The sequence below is a fragment of the Mastigoproctus giganteus genome, chromosome 3 (assembly GCF_048544385.1).
Source record: "Mastigoproctus giganteus isolate SK-2022 chromosome 3, ASM4854438v1, whole genome shotgun sequence".
In the NCBI taxonomy this organism is placed as follows: domain Eukaryota; kingdom Metazoa; phylum Arthropoda; class Arachnida; order Uropygi; family Thelyphonidae; genus Mastigoproctus; species Mastigoproctus giganteus.
Window position 1 is genome coordinate 234,556,635 of NC_143577.1, and position 21,116 is coordinate 234,577,750.

The 21,116-nt window shown below is 36.7% G+C and overlaps 2 protein-coding genes across 2 annotated transcripts in view; both read right to left on the reverse strand.

Moving 5' to 3' along the window:
- The window catches only part of LOC150088859 (BICD family-like cargo adapter 1), a 39,404-nt gene extending 33,004 nt beyond the window's left edge, over positions 1-6,400 (reverse strand). The window contains exons 1-4 of the mRNA XM_090370346.1: positions 6,215-6,400; positions 4,807-5,022; positions 418-534; positions 99-245 (exon numbers count right to left, since the gene is read on the reverse strand). Of these exons, the coding sequence (XP_090226472.1) occupies positions 99-245; positions 418-534; positions 4,807-5,022; positions 6,215-6,400 (666 nt within the window). The remainder of the gene's footprint in view (positions 1-98; positions 246-417; positions 535-4,806; positions 5,023-6,214) is intronic.
- On the reverse strand, positions 4,921-15,141 carry LOC150088860 (putative peptidyl-tRNA hydrolase PTRHD1). Its single transcript, XM_090370945.1, has 2 exons — positions 14,739-15,141; positions 4,921-5,022 (listed from the first exon to the last, which is right to left on the reverse strand). Exon 1 carries the CDS (start codon positions 15,134-15,136, stop codon positions 14,780-14,782), a length of 357 nt encoding a protein of 118 aa, XP_090227071.1. The 5' UTR covers positions 15,137-15,141; the 3' UTR covers positions 4,921-5,022; positions 14,739-14,779.
- Positions 15,142-21,116: the final 5,975 nt, after the last annotated feature.

Consider the following 21,116-nt stretch of genomic DNA (forward strand, 5'->3'; position numbering starts at 1 on the left):
TATATATTAATATCAGATTTTGTGATCAAGTTTTGAATTAAATTTTATTTACTTGCAGTTCAAAGGATACTTATAATGATAAGTAAATTCATTCTTACTTGTTGCTCTTGATCCCTATTATTTCTTTGCAGGACAAGGATTCTGTTACTAGATTCTTCTAAGGACAAGTTAAGTGTCTCTCTATCTTTTGCCAAAGTTTCAATTTTTTGCTCAAGATCTGCTTTTCGCTCCTCCAAAATTTGTATCTAAAGATATTGAAAAACAGAGAGGTCGAAAAGAGTTTACATTACATATCCAAATAAACCATTTTGTAACTATTTTGTAATATAATTATTTTAATGTTATCTGTTTAAATAAATGAAAATTGAATTTATTTAAATATTCATAACAAATATTTAAATAGAGTTCCAGACTGACCTCTTCTTTCAGACCTTCAAGTTGAGTTATGTGATCATGAAGATTTGAACTTCGCACACTGAATTTTTCTTTCAAAGACTCAATCTGGACTTGAAGCTGCTTCTCAGAATGTGCAGTCTGAAAAAAATTATTAAAATTCTATTGCATTAACAGTACAATTTATTAATTCTTAAAATTTTCTTAAAACTTCAGTAGCAATCAAAATCACACTCTTCAAACACTTTCAAAGATAAACTTTCAAAATGTGGCATAAAAGGAAACAACAACAAAAAAAATTTAAAATTTCAATTATCAATTCCAGATATATTATTTTTTCTTACAATTTTCTTATTATTTCATAAGGAAACTGGAAAAAGTTACCCTAATATTTGCAGCTTTAAAACAATACAGTCTAAACATGCAGAGTGGCATTATTTTCTCAAACTAATACAGTTTTAAAATCAGTCTACTGGCCAGCTTTCAGACACTGGAATGAAGACTATTAGTATGACAGTTAATAAATGATTTGCTGGTTTTGCTCTTCCTGATCATTCCCGAAGGCACTTAGGGTTGAGGAGAGACACTGGAAAGCATCAAGTTATCTACAGGGTTAGATATAGTCTCTCCTGCCATTGAAATAAAATACCATCACTACTGTGAATAACACTGTGGCACTACACAGAAGACCACATGTTTAATGTGGGGAGAGGACAAATTCAACAGTAAGATCTGGTCATGTTGTAAGTATTGCAACCATTGGTGAATGCAGTTATTTATATGGCTTTGAAAAGGATGGGATACAATTATGAGTACTAGAAGGGCAGGTACCATTGTCAACAAAGCAATCATGGCAGGCTGCTCCCACATGGCTGCAGTAACAGCAAAATATGCAAATATGCAGCCATCATGAATATGCTGCCAGGCCTCGCATAACGAGAGTTCAATTAACATGTTTTTCAGTTACCGCTATTTGAAAAAATTATACCACTTTTCACATTACATGATGCAAATTTCCAGTTAACGCGATCTTTTTTTATGTCATAGTTATCTGGTGAGTATGGGCTTGGCACACCCAGGGTCCTGAGCTGGATATCATAATTTTTCTCTTTCTTGGTGATTCCTTTCTACTTCTGACTCTTGCTCTCTCTCTCTCTCTCTCTCAGGGTAACTCGGGAATTTTTTTCGGCTGGTGCAGCATAAGCCTCAGGCTTCCTTGCACCATATGGCTAATAATAATAATAGGGGGAAAACACAAAGTTACTCCATTAGCAAGAAATGGGTGTAGCATATGGTTCAGACCAAAAGAAGGGTTACAGTAGACAAATTCCTCATTATAAAATACACCACAACAATTGCCAGTTCATATTTCCAATGGACAGTGAGTCAAAAGCTCCACTGGTTAGAGCTATAAACACAGGAACTCATAACAACACACCAACTCCATCTAATCCAACATTAAAGAAGACAGTGACTTGTATGGTGTCAGAAACACACTGTGAATGGACCATCAGTAGTTGGAAAAATGCTTGGCTTGCTGGTCTAATAGATTACATTAACTTTTGCACCATACAGATAGTTGAGTCTGTATAGTGGAACCAACATGAATTGATAAACCCTTTATATTCATTGTGAAGAAAACAGAGCCACAACAGTATTGGTGTCTTGATCTGGAAGATGCTTTATTGGAAATCTCTGGAACTAATATACTTGCTCTAACAACTGCGGATTACTTGAACATTGTTACAGATCAAGTGTATTCATCAATGCTCCTATTTTTCTCAATAGTTATGGCATTTTCCAGCTCATTGTCCTGTTGGAAAATGCCATAACTATTGGAGAACAATGGAAGCATTGACGAATGCACTTGATCTGTAGCAATTTTCAAGTAGTCTGCAGTTGTTAGAGCAAGTATATTAGTTCCAGAGATTTCCAATAAAGCATCTTCCAGATCAAAACACCAATACTGTTGTGGCTCCGTTGTCTTCACAATGAATATAAAGGGTTTATCAATTCATGTTGGTGCCACCATATAGACTACTATCTGTATAGTGCAAAAGTTAATGTAATCTATTAGACCAGCAAGCCAAACATTTTTCCAACTACTGATGGTCCATTCAGTGTTTCTGACACCATGCAAGTCATTGTTTTCTTTAAAGTTGGGTTAGATGGAGTTGGTGTGTTGTTATGAGTTCTTGTGTTTATCAGAACATCACCATGTTATGTTCTTTTGATGGGCAGTGTGGGGTGAAATTCGTGTAGCAGTTCCTTTTCAAAGGCGGGGAATGGGTACGTAGAACTTTTATCTATTCCCCATTTTTGTTTGAAAGTCAGTCAATTTCCTCTAAGTCATATGGTGCTGTGCATGTACATTGTCTAAGTATTGTGGCTTTTCAAGCATAAGCCTATAGACTTTTGCTAAGCAAGTCAATGACATATCAACAGAGGTATTTTGGTATGTTGAGGGTCTAGCAGCTCCTGGGATTTCTCCCATCTTCACGGTGTTCTCTGTATCGAGCGACAGAAGCCTGTCAAGCCAGAGATTTAAAGTGTGTGAATCGTGTATAGTGTAGTCTGTTGTGCCCATTGTTCTGGCTTATTGACTGTCGGGTCCCTGATAGGACCTGACGTTGCCCATACCGCGCCACGTGGGGGCTAGCTAGGTGGTACCAGTAAGGAATTAGTACTCTGACAGATTCTGCTACCTACTTTCCTGAGATTTCAGTGGCTAGGACCTAAAAAAAAAAAAACCAACAGAGGTATGTGAATTTAAGAATGATCACTGTACTAGCAGTACTGTATTAATTTAATCTTACTTGACGACAAAGTTATACTTTGTAGATTAGCAGCCATGTATCATCTGTTAAAATACAAGAGTCCATTTTCTCTGTGTAATATGTTTACTTCTTCACAATGTCATAACTGAGAATTGTTTAAATGCTTGATATTCAATGGCACACTATACACAAATTTAGCAACTGAAAGAAAATAAAAAGATAACATTAAAGAGTAAATGTGTAGGAAATAGTTATTAAAAAAAACAAAAAAAAAAAAAAAAACACTAAAAACAATAGTGAAAATGGTAAAGAAATGAAAATAAATAATTGTTTTTGTTTATGCTGAAAAATGCTTTAAGTAAAGATGTATTTTTTTATTTTTTTTTTGAAAATATCAAACACGAGGTATTACAACTTATAGTACTTAATGCAGTGTATGGGTTAGAGATTGGGAAGACAAAAGGAGATTTTTGTTGACATTAGACTTGAACTTCTGTAGACTGTAATTTTCAGGAAAATATGTCCCACTTGAGTAATTGGGAGTAACTTGAAAATTGAAAGAGACAATAAAGCTCAATTCTTCTATCCTACATGTTTCAATATTATTCCAATTGCAAAGTAATACTTTATAGTTGGCAATAATAATAACTGTGACAAAACACAGCACAGATATTTTCATGGGACAGGTAGAAAAATCATATTAACTTATTCGACAGATTGCTCTTGTGCAATTATCGTTAAAGACAGTCTTTCAAAGTTAAATGGAATTTGGCGCTAAGGATCATTTCTCTTTTTGATATTTATAACATTTAATCATGAAAATATATCTTTCCTTTATGAAGAAATCTGTCTGCATATTTCTTTGTTTCAATATACATACAACACATATGCTTACGAGAAGAAAATTGAACTTGTATTTTAAGGTGAAAATCAAAACTTTGCCTACTCGATGTCTGATACAACATGTTCCCTACTTGACATTCTACTGATGTGAAATTTGATACAGAGAGAGAGAGAGAGATCCTTAAGAATATTCTAAATAATTTTGTGAATTTCAGAAAAAGGTAAATACTGGTGTTCCAAATTTATAGAAATATTTCTGTGGGGGCTATGGTATTTCTTTTGGTCTGACAAATATTTCTGAAAGACCCATATGTAGAATTTCATGAAAATCCAGTAGGTGGATTTTCATGAAATTCATGGGAATCAAGGTGCTACATGTGAACCAACAGACTGATGCATGAACACAGCAAAGACAATAGGTGTTTTATGCATTTGAAAATGAATCTCAAAATGTCTTATCATGAATTTTATTCAATATTCCTATGCAGAACAACTTTTACATCACCCTGCATAAAAAAAAAAAAAAAAATGGAAATTCTTGAATATAAAAAGAAAAACATTTTAAGCATATTTCATACTTAAAGAGATTTTACTAGTTTAAATATTATATACATAATATAATAGTTTTATCTTAATGAATATCACATTATATATATAGAAAATATATATAATGTGATATATATAGAAAAAAAAAAAAAAAATATATATATATATATATATAGAAAAAAATAGAAAATGATATAAGGAAGTATTGCACCTATACACACAAATAAAGACAGTACTAGCACTTCACCTGTTTTAATTCCACTGTTAGACAATGGTTTTGTTCAATAAGTTCTTGTATTATATGCCCCTTTTCTTTTTCAAAATTTCTTATGAATGAATTCTGCTCTGCCAACTCTTTCTGGAGTTCCAAAACATCACTTTGGAGCTCTCCAACTCGGCTTTCATATTCTCCTTCCAAGGAATCCAACTTTCTTCGTAAACCATGCTTCTGTTGTTCTAAAATCTATTTAAAAGAGGTTTTGAAATTACTTGACAATATTTACATAGTATTTTATTTTAATATTACTTGCGAAAATATTAAAATCAAATATTTAGAAGAAAGTTAAAATTTAGAATTAATCTTTCAGATAGTTACTCCTTAAAACTGTAGCCATTATCAACCCACTACAGGATGAAAGCCTCCTCAACAATTCATGTTGAGGGAAATGGACCATAATCTGCCATGCTGGTCCAGTGCGGGTTGGCAGATCGACCATATTTAGCAGTCAGGGGCTTGAACACCGGTCTACTCAAAGAGAATGTGCTACTGCATTCCCGCTCCTGACCACTCGTCTACGGAGGCCTAAACTTCCCCCTCAAACTTCAACAACTGATTAATAAATGAAGCTAAATTTAACGATGCCCTTCAAGATGTTGACCACACTATACAAAAAAAAAAAAAAATTGTATTTGCCCAGAAGTAGTTGTGATAGAAGGTTGAAACAAACACCATATATTACACTTTTTCAACATAGTCACCAGACAAAGTGATACATTTTTTCCACCTCTCAATGCACTTCCGCAGGCTAGTTTTACAGAAGTCCTCTGACTCCTTCAAACCATAACTCGGATGCAAAAATCACCTCATTATCAGCAGGAAAGTGTTTTCCACAAAGAAAGGACTTCAGGGCAGTAAAGAGGAAGAAATCTGAGGCTGCAAGGTCAGGGGAATAAGTAGGATGTGGCAATATTTCAAACCCACATTTATAGGCACACCTTGTTTCAGCATTCGTGGAATACGCAAGAGAATTATCATGGAGCAAGTTCACACATTTTGACAGCTTACCCATCTTTTTTCTTTCATAGCAGCATATTGCTTTATAAGGAGGTTGGAATAATACTTCACCACCACAGTACAGCCCTTCTGAAAGTAATCCGTTAGTATTACACCACGCTGATCCAAAAAACTGATAGCATCACCTTGCCAGCACTTAGTTGCACCTCTGCCTTTTTTTGGTGGGTGGTGATTCTAAAGGCTTCCATTGTTTTGACATTTTTTTAGTTTTGGGATCATAGCAAGGGATCCAAGTTTCATCCAAGGTGACTAGCTGTGAAAAAAATTCCTTTTGCTTTTCCTGGCACATCAACATTTTATGTGCACATTGTGCCTTTTCCTTCTTTTGGTAAGGGGTCAGAAGTATGGGAACCCATCTAACAGACATTTTACTCATATACAACTGTTGATGGATGACGTTCTCCATAGACCCTATACCAATTTGGAACTCTGCAGCTAGTTCTTTGATGCTAATATGGCAACCTTCCAGGATTAATGGCTCAATTTTGGCAACACTCTCTTCTCTTATGGCAGCTGCTGGGAATCCTAGGTTTTCTTCATCATACATTGAGGTCCTTCTACATTTGAATTGTTTATAACAATGTTCAACAACACTGCAACCTGGGCAGTCCTTTCCATAAGCAGTGACCATTTCTTTGTGGTTAGTTTGGGCGTTTTTCCCTTGCAGAAAGAGGAACCGACACGCTTATCTATATTCCACTTTATCCATTGTGACACTTCACTCCATTCAACGCTTAAAAAAAAAAAAAAAAAGAATTGTCAGGTCAAACCCAAAATTTTGTGTGGTCACTATAGAGATTTCAGTACAGGCAGTTTCCGCTTTACGAGTTCCAGGGTTTACAAGTTATTTTTTTCAAGTATCAACGAAATCGATAATATGAACATTAATTGCAGTAAATAAATGCTAACATTCACAAATACGGCATTTCAAACCATGCATGTAGCTATACAATACACTGCTATTGTGTACTATTGTATACAATACAGTACTACTACAGCAGTTTGTTAACTAATTGTAGCGTAAGGTTTCTACAACTGACACCGATTTGCTTCAAGCACACAATGGAGAGCTCACAAATGAAGATCTCCTTGAAATGACAAAATGTGAAGAAGCTGAAGAAAAAGAAGATTTAATAGCTGAAATTCCTGTTCATTCCTTCACTCTTAAGGGGCTTGACGAAGCTTTTCAACACATGAAAAAGCAACTGAAATTTTTGAGTCACAAGATTAAAATTTCGAGTGCACTAGAAAAGTTGCTACAGATTTGAAAAATGCACATGCATGTTATCGTGAAATTTATAAAGAAAAGAGAAGACTATCTTGGAAACAAACAACTCTTGAAGCATTTCTGACGAAGAAGACGAATCCTTGTGCTTCCAACAAACGAACAATGAGTGCCGAACCAGAATTGAGTGTTGAACCGTCAACGAGTGTGCATTTAGTTGATGATGTAGAATAAACATTCTTTAACATTTGTATGACATAAATAATTTCTTTATTACTATAATTTGCTTGATTTTAAAGACTATGTTTTCATTTCTTTAGACAAAAAAAATCATTGTTTAAGCATAAACTACTGTTTTGTTGATCTTTATTTAATATTACTATAGTCAAATTTCATTGTTGAGAATGTAACCTGTTTTTAACATTGTCTATGGGAAATTAATTCCTTTAATTCCTGCTTTAAGAGCGAGCGCTAGGAACGAATTAACCTGTAAAGTCTGGAACTACCTGTATATCAAACAAACAAACATTTTTCATATTTTTATCACAACTACTGAGTGAGTACAAATCTTTTTTTAAACTCTTTCCCTCATATTAGAGAGCACAAAGAATATAGGAAAATTATGCATGCAACTAAAAAAAATTCTATCAACCAATCAGAAACTTAAAGAATGTAATGAATTATTTCTGGTAAAGGTGATGATTTCTGTTAGCAATAGTTATTACAATAGTGAAGTTATTGCTAAGAATGCTTTGTGTTGAAAATAGATATTTTAAAAACTAATGTGATGAGAAAAGTACACAATATGGTTGTTCATAATGAATTAATTAAATATGAATAACTAATTAAACCACATGATTTAAGTGAATTTTTATTGCATAAAAGGTATTACATCAAGTAAACTCCCACATATTTAATAATTGGTGACATTTTTGGATTCCTTATTCAATCTTATCAGGCCTAATCAGGAAATATCAGGCAGCTGTTCCTAACTTAAAACAGTCTTTTACAATGTAAAGTTATAGACAGCAACTAAATCTTTCCAGACAGGCCTGCAGGCAGAATTCAGAAATGTTTCCAGTTATTAAGTAGTTATACTGTGTGGTAGAGTAGCTTAGGTTCTGTAATACATTTTACAGAATAAAATTCACTTAAATAAATCATGTGGTTTAATTTAGTATTATTCACATCTAATTACTTCTTTTACAAATTATTAGTCCCTTGCCAGCCATGAGCACCGAATATTCATGATTTAGCTCTGTATACTTGTTTACAATTCATGAAATTGGCAAGTCGTGGCCTGCTTAGCCTCTGCTGATTTATTTTAAAGATGTAACATCCTGTCTCACGACAATACTGATCCCTTATCAGACAGCAGATGGTCTTTTTTAAATAAACGGCCAGTTAATCTTTTGGAGATGCCATTTGTTTGAAAGTAATGCAATACTAGAGCAACTCATGAAGCAAAAAAAGGTGGTCCTGCTGTTAACAATAAGACTTGCATTAACTAGGCAATTTAAATCTTAATGCTTATAAAAACACACAAAAGGAAAGACAGTCTCTCCTTTCCCAACTTTGTATAATTAAATGAAAGTTTCTGCATAACTGCTTTGTGGACAGCATGGTAGATATAATCATCGTCCTCCCCACACTAGGTGGAAAATGCCTACATTTGAATCCCGACAATGAAAAGAGGAATTTTAATGGGGTCTTTCATTAGTTTGGTTGAGTTAGTCAGTCTGCAGAGAGGATTGCATAGTATTTTTTCCAGGAAGCAAGCAAATCAACCACAGAATACATGCAATTTAGAGACAATATGCTGACACCTTATAGCTTTAGCTTTTTTGGCATCTAAGACACACATTAACCTGCATTATTGATATTTGGAAACATGGCAAATCCATTGTTGGAAGCTGAAAAAGTTTACTTCAGGAAATGGATTATTCCAGGTTCATGCTAAGAACCAAGGAAATGAAAAACTCTAGAGTTCTCCATCACTAATTATAAATAGGCTGCTAATTTCTAATCATCCCGAATAGCAGGAGAATCTGATAATCTTCTAACAAACTTTTACCCTTACCATAAATGTCTTATAGTGCTGCTCCAACCACTTTAAAGTACACTCTCCATAAGCATTGCAAGTTACTATGCACTTTAAAGTGGTTGGAACACTGTGGCTCTGAGTGAAATCTCCACTCTGCTAGCATTTAAAGTGGGGGAGAGAAATCTAGATATAATATGGCATTTAATATATGGATACTGCCATATAATATGGCAGTATCCATTGTCCAATTCCACCTACAATTATATTCCCACAATATTGCACACAAAATTATCATCCACGATACACTCATCTCCTCATGCTCCAAAATTGCCACAAAGACATCACTGAAAGTGTTGTACATTACTTATGAGTGGAACACTGAAAACATGGATAAAGCATTGAACACTTGGATGAAAGTCCAGTCACAAAATAAAATGCTTATTAGTGCATATTATACATCTACAATAAAGCCAAACTAATTTAAAAGACTTTCACCAAATGTTCATTAGCATTACTAAAGGCATATGATGCAAGAAAGCAAGCTTATCAGCCAAAAAAAAAAAAACTTCTAATTTCACCCATCCACTCACTCCAAATGTTTGTCTTGTTCTGCCTTGAATCTATTTAAGCTATCAAATTCTACAATGACAGATCAAAGTTTGTTCCAGCAATAAACCACATGCTGGCTAAAGGCAAACTTCTGCACATCTATCCTACAACTCTTTCCTCAATTTAAATTTATGCCCTCTCAGGCGATTATTCTGAGCAAGAGGAAGAATCCCAACAGCATTGCGCATGCTCAAACCATTCAAGGCTATATATACCTCAATCAGATCACCTCGCAGGTGCCTAGTCTCCAGACACTGTAATCTGCAAAACTTAAGCCTTTCTTCCTTTGTTCAATTCACTAATCTTGTTGCCCTTCTCTACACTCACTCCAGCAGCTTTACATCTTTCCTAAAATGGGGCCTCCAGACCTGTATACAGTACTCAAGGTGTGGCCTGACCATTGCCTTATACAAGGGGATAATCACCTTATCCCTGCTACAATTCCTGTACAGTAAATCCCCCGCTATTCGCGGGGGTTATGTTCCTGAGAAATGCCGCGAATACCGAAAACACGAATACTGAGTTATGGCTCCCATAGTAATAAAGGGGTTCCATTCCAAAGTATGAAATATATAAGAAAAACTAGTCTAAAATTTAGTCTATGTATGTATTATATGTACCTTCATAATATGACTATGTACATAGACAGTACATAGTGAAATGCAAGCATATGGCATCGAAATGAAAATAAGAAACAATTTAATATTAAATGTAATATTTATTAGAAATTTCAAACAAATTTTTCAAACTAGCGCCTTTGCTAGCTAAAAAACCTATCCAGCCAGTGCTATCGACAGTTTCGCTAAAGTGTTGATAAAGGAGTTTTGCCTTTTCACGAATGATGAGTGAACTTAACGGAATTTTATTTTGAGTTCGGTCTTCTATCCACAGATTTAAAGCTTTTCCATTTTTTCTAATTTAACATCATGAGTTAGAGCAAATTTTTGAAGCAATTAGCACGTTTTCATGGACACTACGGCGGATTTTTTCTTCCGATTTCTTGATTGATCGTACCGTTGACGCATTGATTTTATAATGTTTTCCCACTGAGGAGACACTTTCACAATTAGAAATTTTATAAAATAACTCAATTTTATTCGGTAATGTCATCATCTTCTTTGATATTTTCACATTTCCCTTGTTATTCGTAGCCATATTTTTGTACGGGTTAGAAAGAACTTGTCCACAATAAAGTCACTGTCTTCCGTTAAGATACTCGAAAAAGTCTGTTTTACACTACAAAACAGTAGATTTATCACTTTTGTAAGCATATCAATTTATAAATTGATAAATTTATTCGATTTTATAAATTAAAAGCAAACGACGAAACCTTCCATGACAAGCGCATAACATATACTGAATAAGGATTAGCGAGAAACATCCACGCTCGCGATTTTGTTACCCCTCTCCCCCCCACCCACTGAGCGCTGTTTTGACTGGGAAAGATTTTAGCCACGCCCATGTTTTTTTATGGTGGAAAATGTTCACGGCACTTTAAAATTCACATTTTTTCATTTTATATTAAATCAGCGACCGCGAATACAGATACCGCGAATAGCAGGGGTCTGCTGTATATCATTGACAAGACACCATGAGCGACTCTTGTAGACCATCTGCACTGCTCAGAGAACTTCATATCTGCCTGCACAATTACCCCCCAAGTCCTTTTCATTCTCTATCACTCTCAGTGTAGTGCTATAGTGTTGATACGTTACTCTGGGGTTACTGCTTCCCATATGCAGTACTTTACATTTGTCAATGTTAAACTTCAGTTGCCACCTCTCAGACCAACTGCTCAATTTTTCTAGATCCTGTTGCAGCAGCATACTGCCATTAGTGTCATTAACAATCCTGCCAACTATCATATCGCCTGTGGACTTGGACATTAAGCCTGATATACCATCATCAACATCATTAATAAATACAGAAAACAACAATGGACCCAACACTGAACCCTAAGTGCTGGGTCTAATAACATTAGTCCACGAAGAGCAGTGTACATTGATTTCCACTCTCTGTCTTCTCCCAATCAACCATCCCTTTATCCATAGCAGCAATTTTCTTCCAATGCCACACTGCTCCATTTTGTATAGCAGTCTTCCATGTACAACAGTATCAAAAGCCTTTCTAAGATCCAAAAATATGATATCAAAGTTATTCCCTGCATCCAGTTCCTTTGTGACTACATCATAGTATCCAATCAAATTGGTCAGACAAGACTTCCCCTTAACAAAACCATGGTGTGTCCGAGCTATAACTGAAGTCTTGTCTAGATGATCCTGCAGTGCTTCTTTAACCAGTGCCTCCATTAATTTCCCTCAAACACAAGTTAAACTAGCAGGTCTGTAATTACTTATGTTGCCCTTTGATCCCCTTTGTGAATTGGGGTCACATTTGCACATCTCCAGTCCATGGGTACCTCCTCTGAGTCCAAAGAAGCTCTCATAATTATGGCTAAGTGTTTGTTTACTTCCTTTGCTGCCTCCTTTAATATAACTGGATAGATCCCATCCACCCCAGGTGCCTTTCTTATATTTATCTTCAACAATTTCTCCTCCACTTTGCTCTCAGTTATTACAAAATCATCTAGTTCACTGCTGGAGTTTAATTCACCTCTGGCATTCCCCTCCCTGAATAAGTCCTCATGTGTGAATGTAGATGCAAATACTCATTTAGTTTGTTAGCTACCCGAGCAGGATCATCAACAGTTGAACCATCGATATCCAGTGGATCAATCTGATTCCCTCTAGAGTTTATATAAGTAAAGAAATCTTTGCTGTTTTTCTTTGCATCCTTTGCCAAAGCTTTCTCGTAATCTCCCTTTGCCTGCCTAACCCCCTTTGTGACTTGGTTACAGACCAGCTTATATCTATCCTAGGCTTCTGTGTCACCTATTAGTGTATATGTATCCCATGCATTTTTCTTCTCTGCCACATGTCTAATTAGTTCATCTGACATCCATTTAGGCCTAAACCTTGAACAATATTTCTTAGCTGGTATGAAAAGCATAGTAGCTTCCAAGATTAACTCTTTGAATGCTTCCCATTTTGAATTTGCTGTTGGTAACATCATCAGTTGGTCCCACCATATAGAATTTAAATACTGTCTCAGACCTCCACATTGCCTTTACAAAAGCAAAAACTCTTCCCTTTACCCCTGATGGTAGTTACCTCTTTGAGTAAATCCCACCAGCACACAGTGGTCACTGTCAGCTAGTGGTTCCTTTATGTGTAGATTCTTAATGCATGAAGAATCACTACTGATAATCAGATCAAGAGTATTACTCCCTCTAATTGCCTCCCGAACATGCTTATGTAGAAAACGATCACCAATAAATCCACAAAAGCTTTGCTAGTGTGCGAGTGACCAGCTCACAAATTCCCATCAATATCTGGGAAATTAAAATCCCCCATTATAAGACTCTGATTTACTGGCCCACTCTATTTCCCTGTACAGTTCCTTATTATACTCATCAGAGTCATTAGGCCTATAGCACACTCCTACTCTCAATTTTGATCTCCCAATGCTTATGTCACACCAAACTGACTCAACACTGCACTGTCCAGCGATGTCGACTGGCTTCACTTCCTTGGTTTTTATGTGTTTCTTAACTAATAGCATAACCCCTCCCCCCTTCCTATCCTGTCTATCCTTTCTGTAGACGTTGTACTCCCCAAATTGCAGTTCTGCATCCCTTATATCTGTGTGACACCACGTCTCTGATATCCCAACAATATCTGCCTTTGATGTTTTGACCAACACCTCAAATTCATTTATGAGATGTGCAAATCAAGACAAGTTTCAAGCTAGCAAGCAAAGGCGGGAATAACTTTAAGAAGTATTAGTCAGTGTAACATGAAGCTGGCAGGAGAGGTAGATTGTGAAGCAGCTTTCAGATGTTCAAAGAACTCAAGGAAGTTATTCAGTTAAAAAGATTATAAACCTAAAAAGAATATATATTAAAAACACTTTAATGCCAATGAAGCAAACCTGTTCAGGAAATTCATGCCTAATCACATCCTTCTCAAAGGAGAAGAAAGTGCTCAAGGCTTTAAGGCAACCTTGGGTTGGTTAACACTTATTTTTTTGTGCCACTGCTTCGGGTGACTTTGTAGTGAAACCAATGCTTTTCTACAGAGCTCTTTACCCATATACTCTCAATGGGCAGGAAATAAGAATCATCTTCCCATTTTCTGGGGGTCAAATTGGAAGATGTGGTTAACTACTACTGTCTACTTTAGTCCTTTTGGACTGAAGTGGAACAGTACCTAAAAGAGAAAAGGTTGGACTTTGAGTTGATGATGATTCATAACAATGCTCCATGGTGAGTGGAAGCATTGTCAAGGATCAACAACACTTTGATGGCATTACAGCTTACTCACCTTAATATTATTATTATTATATAATAGGCAGTGCATATGCTCATTGGGTAAATAATTAGGGCAACTAAGATGAATGAGGCAACTGGTAATTGAAATTCTATCAAGAACAAAAAAAGGGGATATTACAGATGGAAATGGACATCACTGCAATTGGAACTGAGACCATGTATACTTGTGAAATGAATGAGGAAGTTCTTATAGGCTGAATCCAATCACATAAAGCTTTTCTGATATACAGTGAATATAAAGTTCAGCAACATTTAAAAGTTAAACTGCAAATCTTTGGTCAGCATGACAAAGGAATTTTTCATATCCCATGAAGTTTTGTTTGCAAAAATAAAAATTTCTGGTCAGTAATGGATAGTACTACTTGTGTATGACTGTTGACTCACTAGGAAAATATTTTAAACTGTGTTAAGTCGTCTGATAATTTCTTGTGGAACCTTGAAAACTGCTAAGGCTGTGCATATATATTTTAGAACTATTAAAAATTTATCATACGACTAATAAATAAAGTGTGTATGTAGTGTTCAACATTTAATTAATATAGAAAAAAACACACCGCCTCACATGATACATTTAATATAGTTTCCTGATCATTAAATACAATTCACAAAATGCTTACTAATTCGAAAAATTCCTATTAACATGTGCATATGTATGCTCCTACTTAAACAGTTTGAACATCTTGAAATATTTCTGCACTTGTTCCTTTGGGTAAGGTTTCGTAGCTAAACAGGTGGGAACATTTTCAGGCTGTTCTATCCATAGTTTGTGATCAATATTTGCTTCTTGCAAACTGGATGCAAGCATTCTCAAACTTGGCTCATCCGGGGCCTCTAACACTACTTTATGCATTCGATCTAAATCTTCAGTATATTTTTGCGTATTTGGGTCGTCACGAAACGTGTATATAATAGCAGTCGTTGCATGACAAGCTTGAGCGATGACAGCACCCACAGGCCATTTTAGACTTTGCAATAAATCGCCACGCACAACAACATACTGCACCAAAGAAGCCATATTACAACTCATCTACAGTAGTATATCAACAATTGCGCTCGATATTTGCAGAGGTTACGCCACCTAGTGTGCAGTTCAATTAATTGTGGGACGACGGCCAAGTTGGTCATTGAATCAAAAATACATATACAGTACAGTGCATTATTATTATTATTATTATTATTATTATTATTATTATTATTATTATTATTATTAGCCACATGGTACAAGGAAGCCTGAGGCTTATGCTGCACCAGCCAAAAAAAAAAAAAAAAATTCCCGAGTTACCCTGAGAGAGAGAGACAAAGAGAGAAGTAGAAAGGAACCACCAAGAAAGAGAAGAATGATGATATCCAGCTCAGGACCCTGGGTTTGCCAAGCCCATACTCACCAGATGTGATAGCCATATGGTGCAAGGAAGCCTGAGGCTAATGCTGCACCAACCAAAACACGAGTTACCCTGAGAGAGAGAGAGAGAGAGAGAGAGAGAGAGAGAGAGAGAGAGAGAGAGAGAGAGAGAGAGAGAATCAGAAGTAGAAAGAAATCACCAAGAAAGAGAAGAATGATGATATTCAGCTGACCCTTGGTGTGTCAAGCCCATACTCACCAGATGTGAGCCCCTGGGGTAATTCTGCTACACTCTGACGAATTCCCACAGAGGTAACCAAAAAGAATCTACAACTTCATTATAATTGTTTATTGCAGTCGATAACCTAACTTCACAATTAACAATAGCATTCTATACAAAAATGCATATTTTGTGTCTTCCTACACTATTGATTGCGTTGTTGTGAGGCACTTTCTGCGAACTTAGGGCCCTGAAAAACAGGGCCGGCGCTAGGAGAACGCAAGTGAAACACTTGTCACAGGCGCCGCCTAAAATAGGCGCTGCTAGATGCGCTATTGCATATATATGCGTGTTAAGATACAATATGAATTAGGCGCCTTTACGAGGTGCCACTAGCGCCAACCGCGCTGGAGATACTATACCAGTGAACCGTGGTAAATCAGCTTTGTATGTCATGGTTAAGTAACAAGTACAACCATGTACCTGAATAAATAGGATTAAAATACAATTCTCGGGAGAAGTAAAATTTCCGTACAAAACCTGTATTTCACATATACCAGCATTCTTGGGAATGCGAGATCAATCAATCAGACGATCAAAATCCATCTCAACACAGTCACAGCTCTAAACATTTACGCAGTTCCAGTACTGACGTACTCCTTTGGAATCATAGATTGGACCAACACGGAGCTCCATTCGATTTATTTTTCCATTTATTTACACATACAATTTTATGTACATTCTCATGATATAAACAATTTATATACAAGATTATATACAGTAAAAAAAAAACTAGTAGTTATATACATTTATGGTCTGAGTATTTCGATCAAACACTCCTGTTCTTAGGAGATAGGTAATTTTGGTCCCGAGTCACCAAGACCAACCACTCCAAAGCTAGGAGGATGTTCTAGCAAAACAATTGTAACAATTATATTAACATATATACATGATTTCCTAGTCTTGCCAACACGGAGCTGGAGGAGTTTATGAGATCAACCAGAATAGTAATGATCGAGAGCCACCAACACCAACCGAAGTAGGCACTCGACAGCCTGATCATAGCCAGTAAAGAAGGAGGGAAGGGATTGACTAGCCGCGTTGAACAAGAGAAGAAAGCGATTAAAAACATACAGGATTATTTCAAGGAAAGAACAGCACCAATCTGTCAAGCCATAAGAAAGACAGACAAACAGCACACAACACTTAAACTTAACAAAGTCTGGGCGAGTAGCACAGTGGTATCGTTACCGTCCTCCTCACAGGTGAAAAAGGCACGGGTTCGAATCCCGTCGATGACGCAAGGAACCTTTATGGGCTTTATGCAATCCGTGGCTGAGTTAATCCATCTCAGGCGTAGATAGCAAGGTTTTCCCCAGGAAAATCTGGGGCTTTTCGTCCAGCAAAGCAAGCAACAGAGGCACACGCAATTTACAGACACAATACACATGGGTAGTTGAAAGTTAATTTCCAGGTGATCCTAATATAATAGTTTAAACTTAATAAGGAGACCCAGCTCACATAGACAGAAGACCAAAGGCAGAAGATAAGCAAAGAAGGCACTACAATGACAAAAAAAACACACTATTATTTTTAGGCCACCCGAATAATTAAATTCGTGTGCCTCGCTTATGTCTGTTAATTGCGTGTGTTCAAGGATCGATTTCTCTGTTTTGCAGGACGAAAAACCACAGTTTCTGGGGGGAGGGGAGCCTTGCTAGCTGCGCCTGAGACCAACTAACTCAGCCACGAAGTGAAAAAAAGCCCATTAAAGTTCCTCGCGTCATCGACAGGATTCGAACCCGGGCCTTTTCCACTCGGTGTGGAGAGGACAGTGACGATAGATACCACTGTGCTACCGCGCACACACAATATAATGACCTCCATCAAAATCCAATAGATAAGATGGCTTCCAATGCATGGCTCACGAACGGGAACCCCTCCCTCTGATCGAAGGATTCATGCTCGACATCCAAGACCAATAAAATGAACTACAGGAAATACATTGCCAAGGACCCTAGAGTAAGATATGACGCAAGTTGACGATGCCACCTGGTCCCAGAAATAATCCAGCACATCCTTTCAGGATGCAGGGTGATCACCCAGATGGATCACAAACACGCCCAGGTAGCCAGAATAATGTATCAGAAGCTAGTGCAAAAATACCAGTTGATCAAAGAAAGGGTACCGTATTATAATTATGAACCCCAGGCCATACTAGAAACCCTTACTCACAAACTGTACTTCGACTTTACCATCATAACGGACAAGACCATCCTGCAAAACAGACTAGACATAACCTCATCGACAACAAGGAAATAGCTATCTACTGATCGACATAGCAGTATTCAACCCCAGCAAAAAATATCAGGCGGTACACAGACCTAAGACAGGAAGTCAAAGAAATGTGGCATATGGAACAAATAATGATCATCCCGATCTCTGTGTCAACCACCAGCCAAAACAGCCTCATTATGAAACCAGCAGCAATAGGCCTCATAAAGAACACTTATACGGAACAACAAAAAAATCCGCTTCTGCACACCTGTAAGAGATTTTCTCGATCGACAGTAAAAACAATAATAAAAGTAACTGGACACAACCAACCACACGTGCGCTTGGTACCAGCACCCGGCAGAGGGAGGAAAAGTCCCATAAAGGAGAAAAAGTTCAAATAATAAATAAAGGGGGCACGATAACCCAGTGCTTGCGTCGGCCCACCAACAGACGGGTCCGAGTTCGAGTTCCACCCCAGCAAGAAGAAAAAGCGCGTCATCAGACTTACCTCCCCAAGATCGAAATTATTATTATTATTATTGTTATTAGCTATATGGTGCAAGAAAGTCTGAGGCTTATGCTGCACCAGCCAAAAATAAAATTCCCTGAGAGAGAAAGAGAGAGAGAGAGAGAGAGAGAGAGAGAGAGAGAGAGAGAGAGAGAGAGAGAGAGAGAGAGAGAGAGTCAAAAGTAGAAGGGAATCACCAAGAAAGAGAAGAAGGATGATATCCAGCTCAGGCCTCTGGGGTGCCAAGCCCATACTCACCAGATGTGAGCCCCTGGGGTTAGATAATACCATAAGTCTGCTGAGTTTGTGTACATTCTCATGATATAAACAATTTATATACAAGATTATATACAGTAAAAAAAAAAACTAGTAGTTATATACATTTATGGTCTGAATATTTCGATCAAACACTCCTGTTCTTAGGACTAGGTAATTTTGGTAATTAAGATAGGTAATTAAGCTGAGTTAGTCGGTTTCAGGCCAAGATAGCATGGTTTTCTTCCCGGAAACTGGGGTGTTATGTCAATTGATATTTATTAGTTAAAGCGGTCCCAGACAACCAATGGCAACCCCGCTGTCAGTTACACATAATTTAGCAGCACTCTTATATACTCCCTCTCCTGTTTGCCCAAGTACAGGAAGGGGAAAAAAACCTGCCATGACCAAAAAAGATTGATATGAACAAACTGGAAATAATAAATTACATAAAAAATAAATATAAATATCATTAAATTTCAGATAAAGTCCAAACTTGGGATGTTATGTCTAGCAAACTGAAATGGAAACATCATGGTGCTACTACAGCAGAGAAGTCTCGGGTAGATGGCAGAAATTGAAGTAAAGAGACTGGAAGCCATTCAGAAGTGTTGTACATAGATCTCGTCACGACTCATCGATCTTCTATGGCATACCGCCTGAAATACCACCTGCATGCTTTTTTCATTAAAGCAATCATATTTATTTTTTGTTTCTTCAGCAATGAAGACTTTTACTTGAAGGAAAGCATTTTGACTTGTCAACCAGAGGCACTTTTACTGTTTTTTTTTTTTAATCTTGGCCACGTTAGACGGTCTCGGGTGAAAGTTGCACGGTTTTATCTCCTGGAACAACTCAGATTTTTCGATTTCGTCAAGCAAACAGGCACTCGAAGAATGCACGCTTTCACAGACACAATATAGTGCAGTCTCACAGTCTTACTTGTTTTTGAGCTAAATACATATCAACAGAGGCATCTTGAACGAAGAAGCTTTCCTTTGCTAATTTTATTGAGCACGTCTTGTCACAAAGGGTCATATACGAGTAATTTTTTTTTAAAAATTGAACTGTTTAGAACGTGACAATTTCCGATATGCTTTCATAAGTGGCTAACAACGTACTTATGAAGTGGCTCACAACATACAAACATTATATCAGCTCTGGCAATGTTTATAAAGTTTGTCAGCTTTTATGGTTATTTTTCATTACCATACATACTTGTTTTTTGTTCTTCTTTTTAGTATATATGAATTGTGTCTAATCAAATTAGACTGTAAAACCAAAGAGGGGAGTGGCCTGTTTTTTTCCTTTAGCTTTGGGCAGTCAAACAGTTCTTTGTCCTTGGTTTTTTACAGCGCATCCGCATGTATCTCCACAATGCAATGCACCAGTATTATGTCTGTATGAGGGTGTATTTACAAGCCAATTTGTATGATGTGCAGCTGAAAAAGGCTTCTCCACACAATCTCATCCTGCCAAGTCTTTGGCAGTGAATACCCTACGCTTTGTTGTCTAATGTTCCACTAAACTGTACTCTTCCCATAAAAGGGATATGAATACACAATAATATGAATATATTGCAACAAAGCTGCCTGGGAAGTTGTGGGCTGTAAAATCGATATATCTGCTAGAGAAATGTTTAAGTTCTTCATCACTGTTTACATATGGATGTGTTTCCTCCAATCATGTAAAGTTTTGGGCAGCCAGGCCATGATTTAAATTTTGATGTACCTTTATTCTTGTATTTAGTAATTTCACGGACAATAAATTTTGGATGCTGATTTCACAGTTGTCCTTCCCACTCGGCGAACACCCGCTTATAATTCCACGCTCAAACTCACTTAATTTACGCTATTTTAGCATGATTAGACTTTTAAACTTTCCATGATCTCTAATATGAAGAAGAAACACCGTGAAAAGGTAGAGCGCCAGAATGTGTAATGCTGCCCATGAACCGGATAATTCTGATCTAGCAAATGTTTCTTAATAAAGATTCATTAGAATCTGTTTCATTGTTCTTGCTTCCATACCACTTCTAGAATGAATTTAAGGTTGTTTCAACTTTAGGCGAGTTAGCATATATGTATAATGCGCTTATTGCCTTCACCATGTCCGTCCGTCCGCCCTCACGTAACAACTCGACTCGCAGTGAATGGATTTTCGTGAAATTTTTTATTTGGACTTTTTCATTTTATATTTTTCAGTCATTCTAAACTTCATTTAAATCGAACTAATAGAGATCAGACAGTTATTTCTTTGTCCGTCCATCCACATGTAATAACTCTTGAATGGATTTTAACGAAATTTTATGTTTCGCTCTTTAGAATGATTTGTGACCCTTTCCAAATTTCATTAAAATCAGATCGACAGAAATCTGGCAATTATATATATAT

What these genes read in the sequence shown, in the direction of transcription:
- LOC150088860 (XM_090370945.1), bottom strand. Translation starts at nt 15,136, where the DNA reads ATGGCTTCTTTGGTGCAGTATGTTGTTGTGCGTGGCGATTTATTGCAA.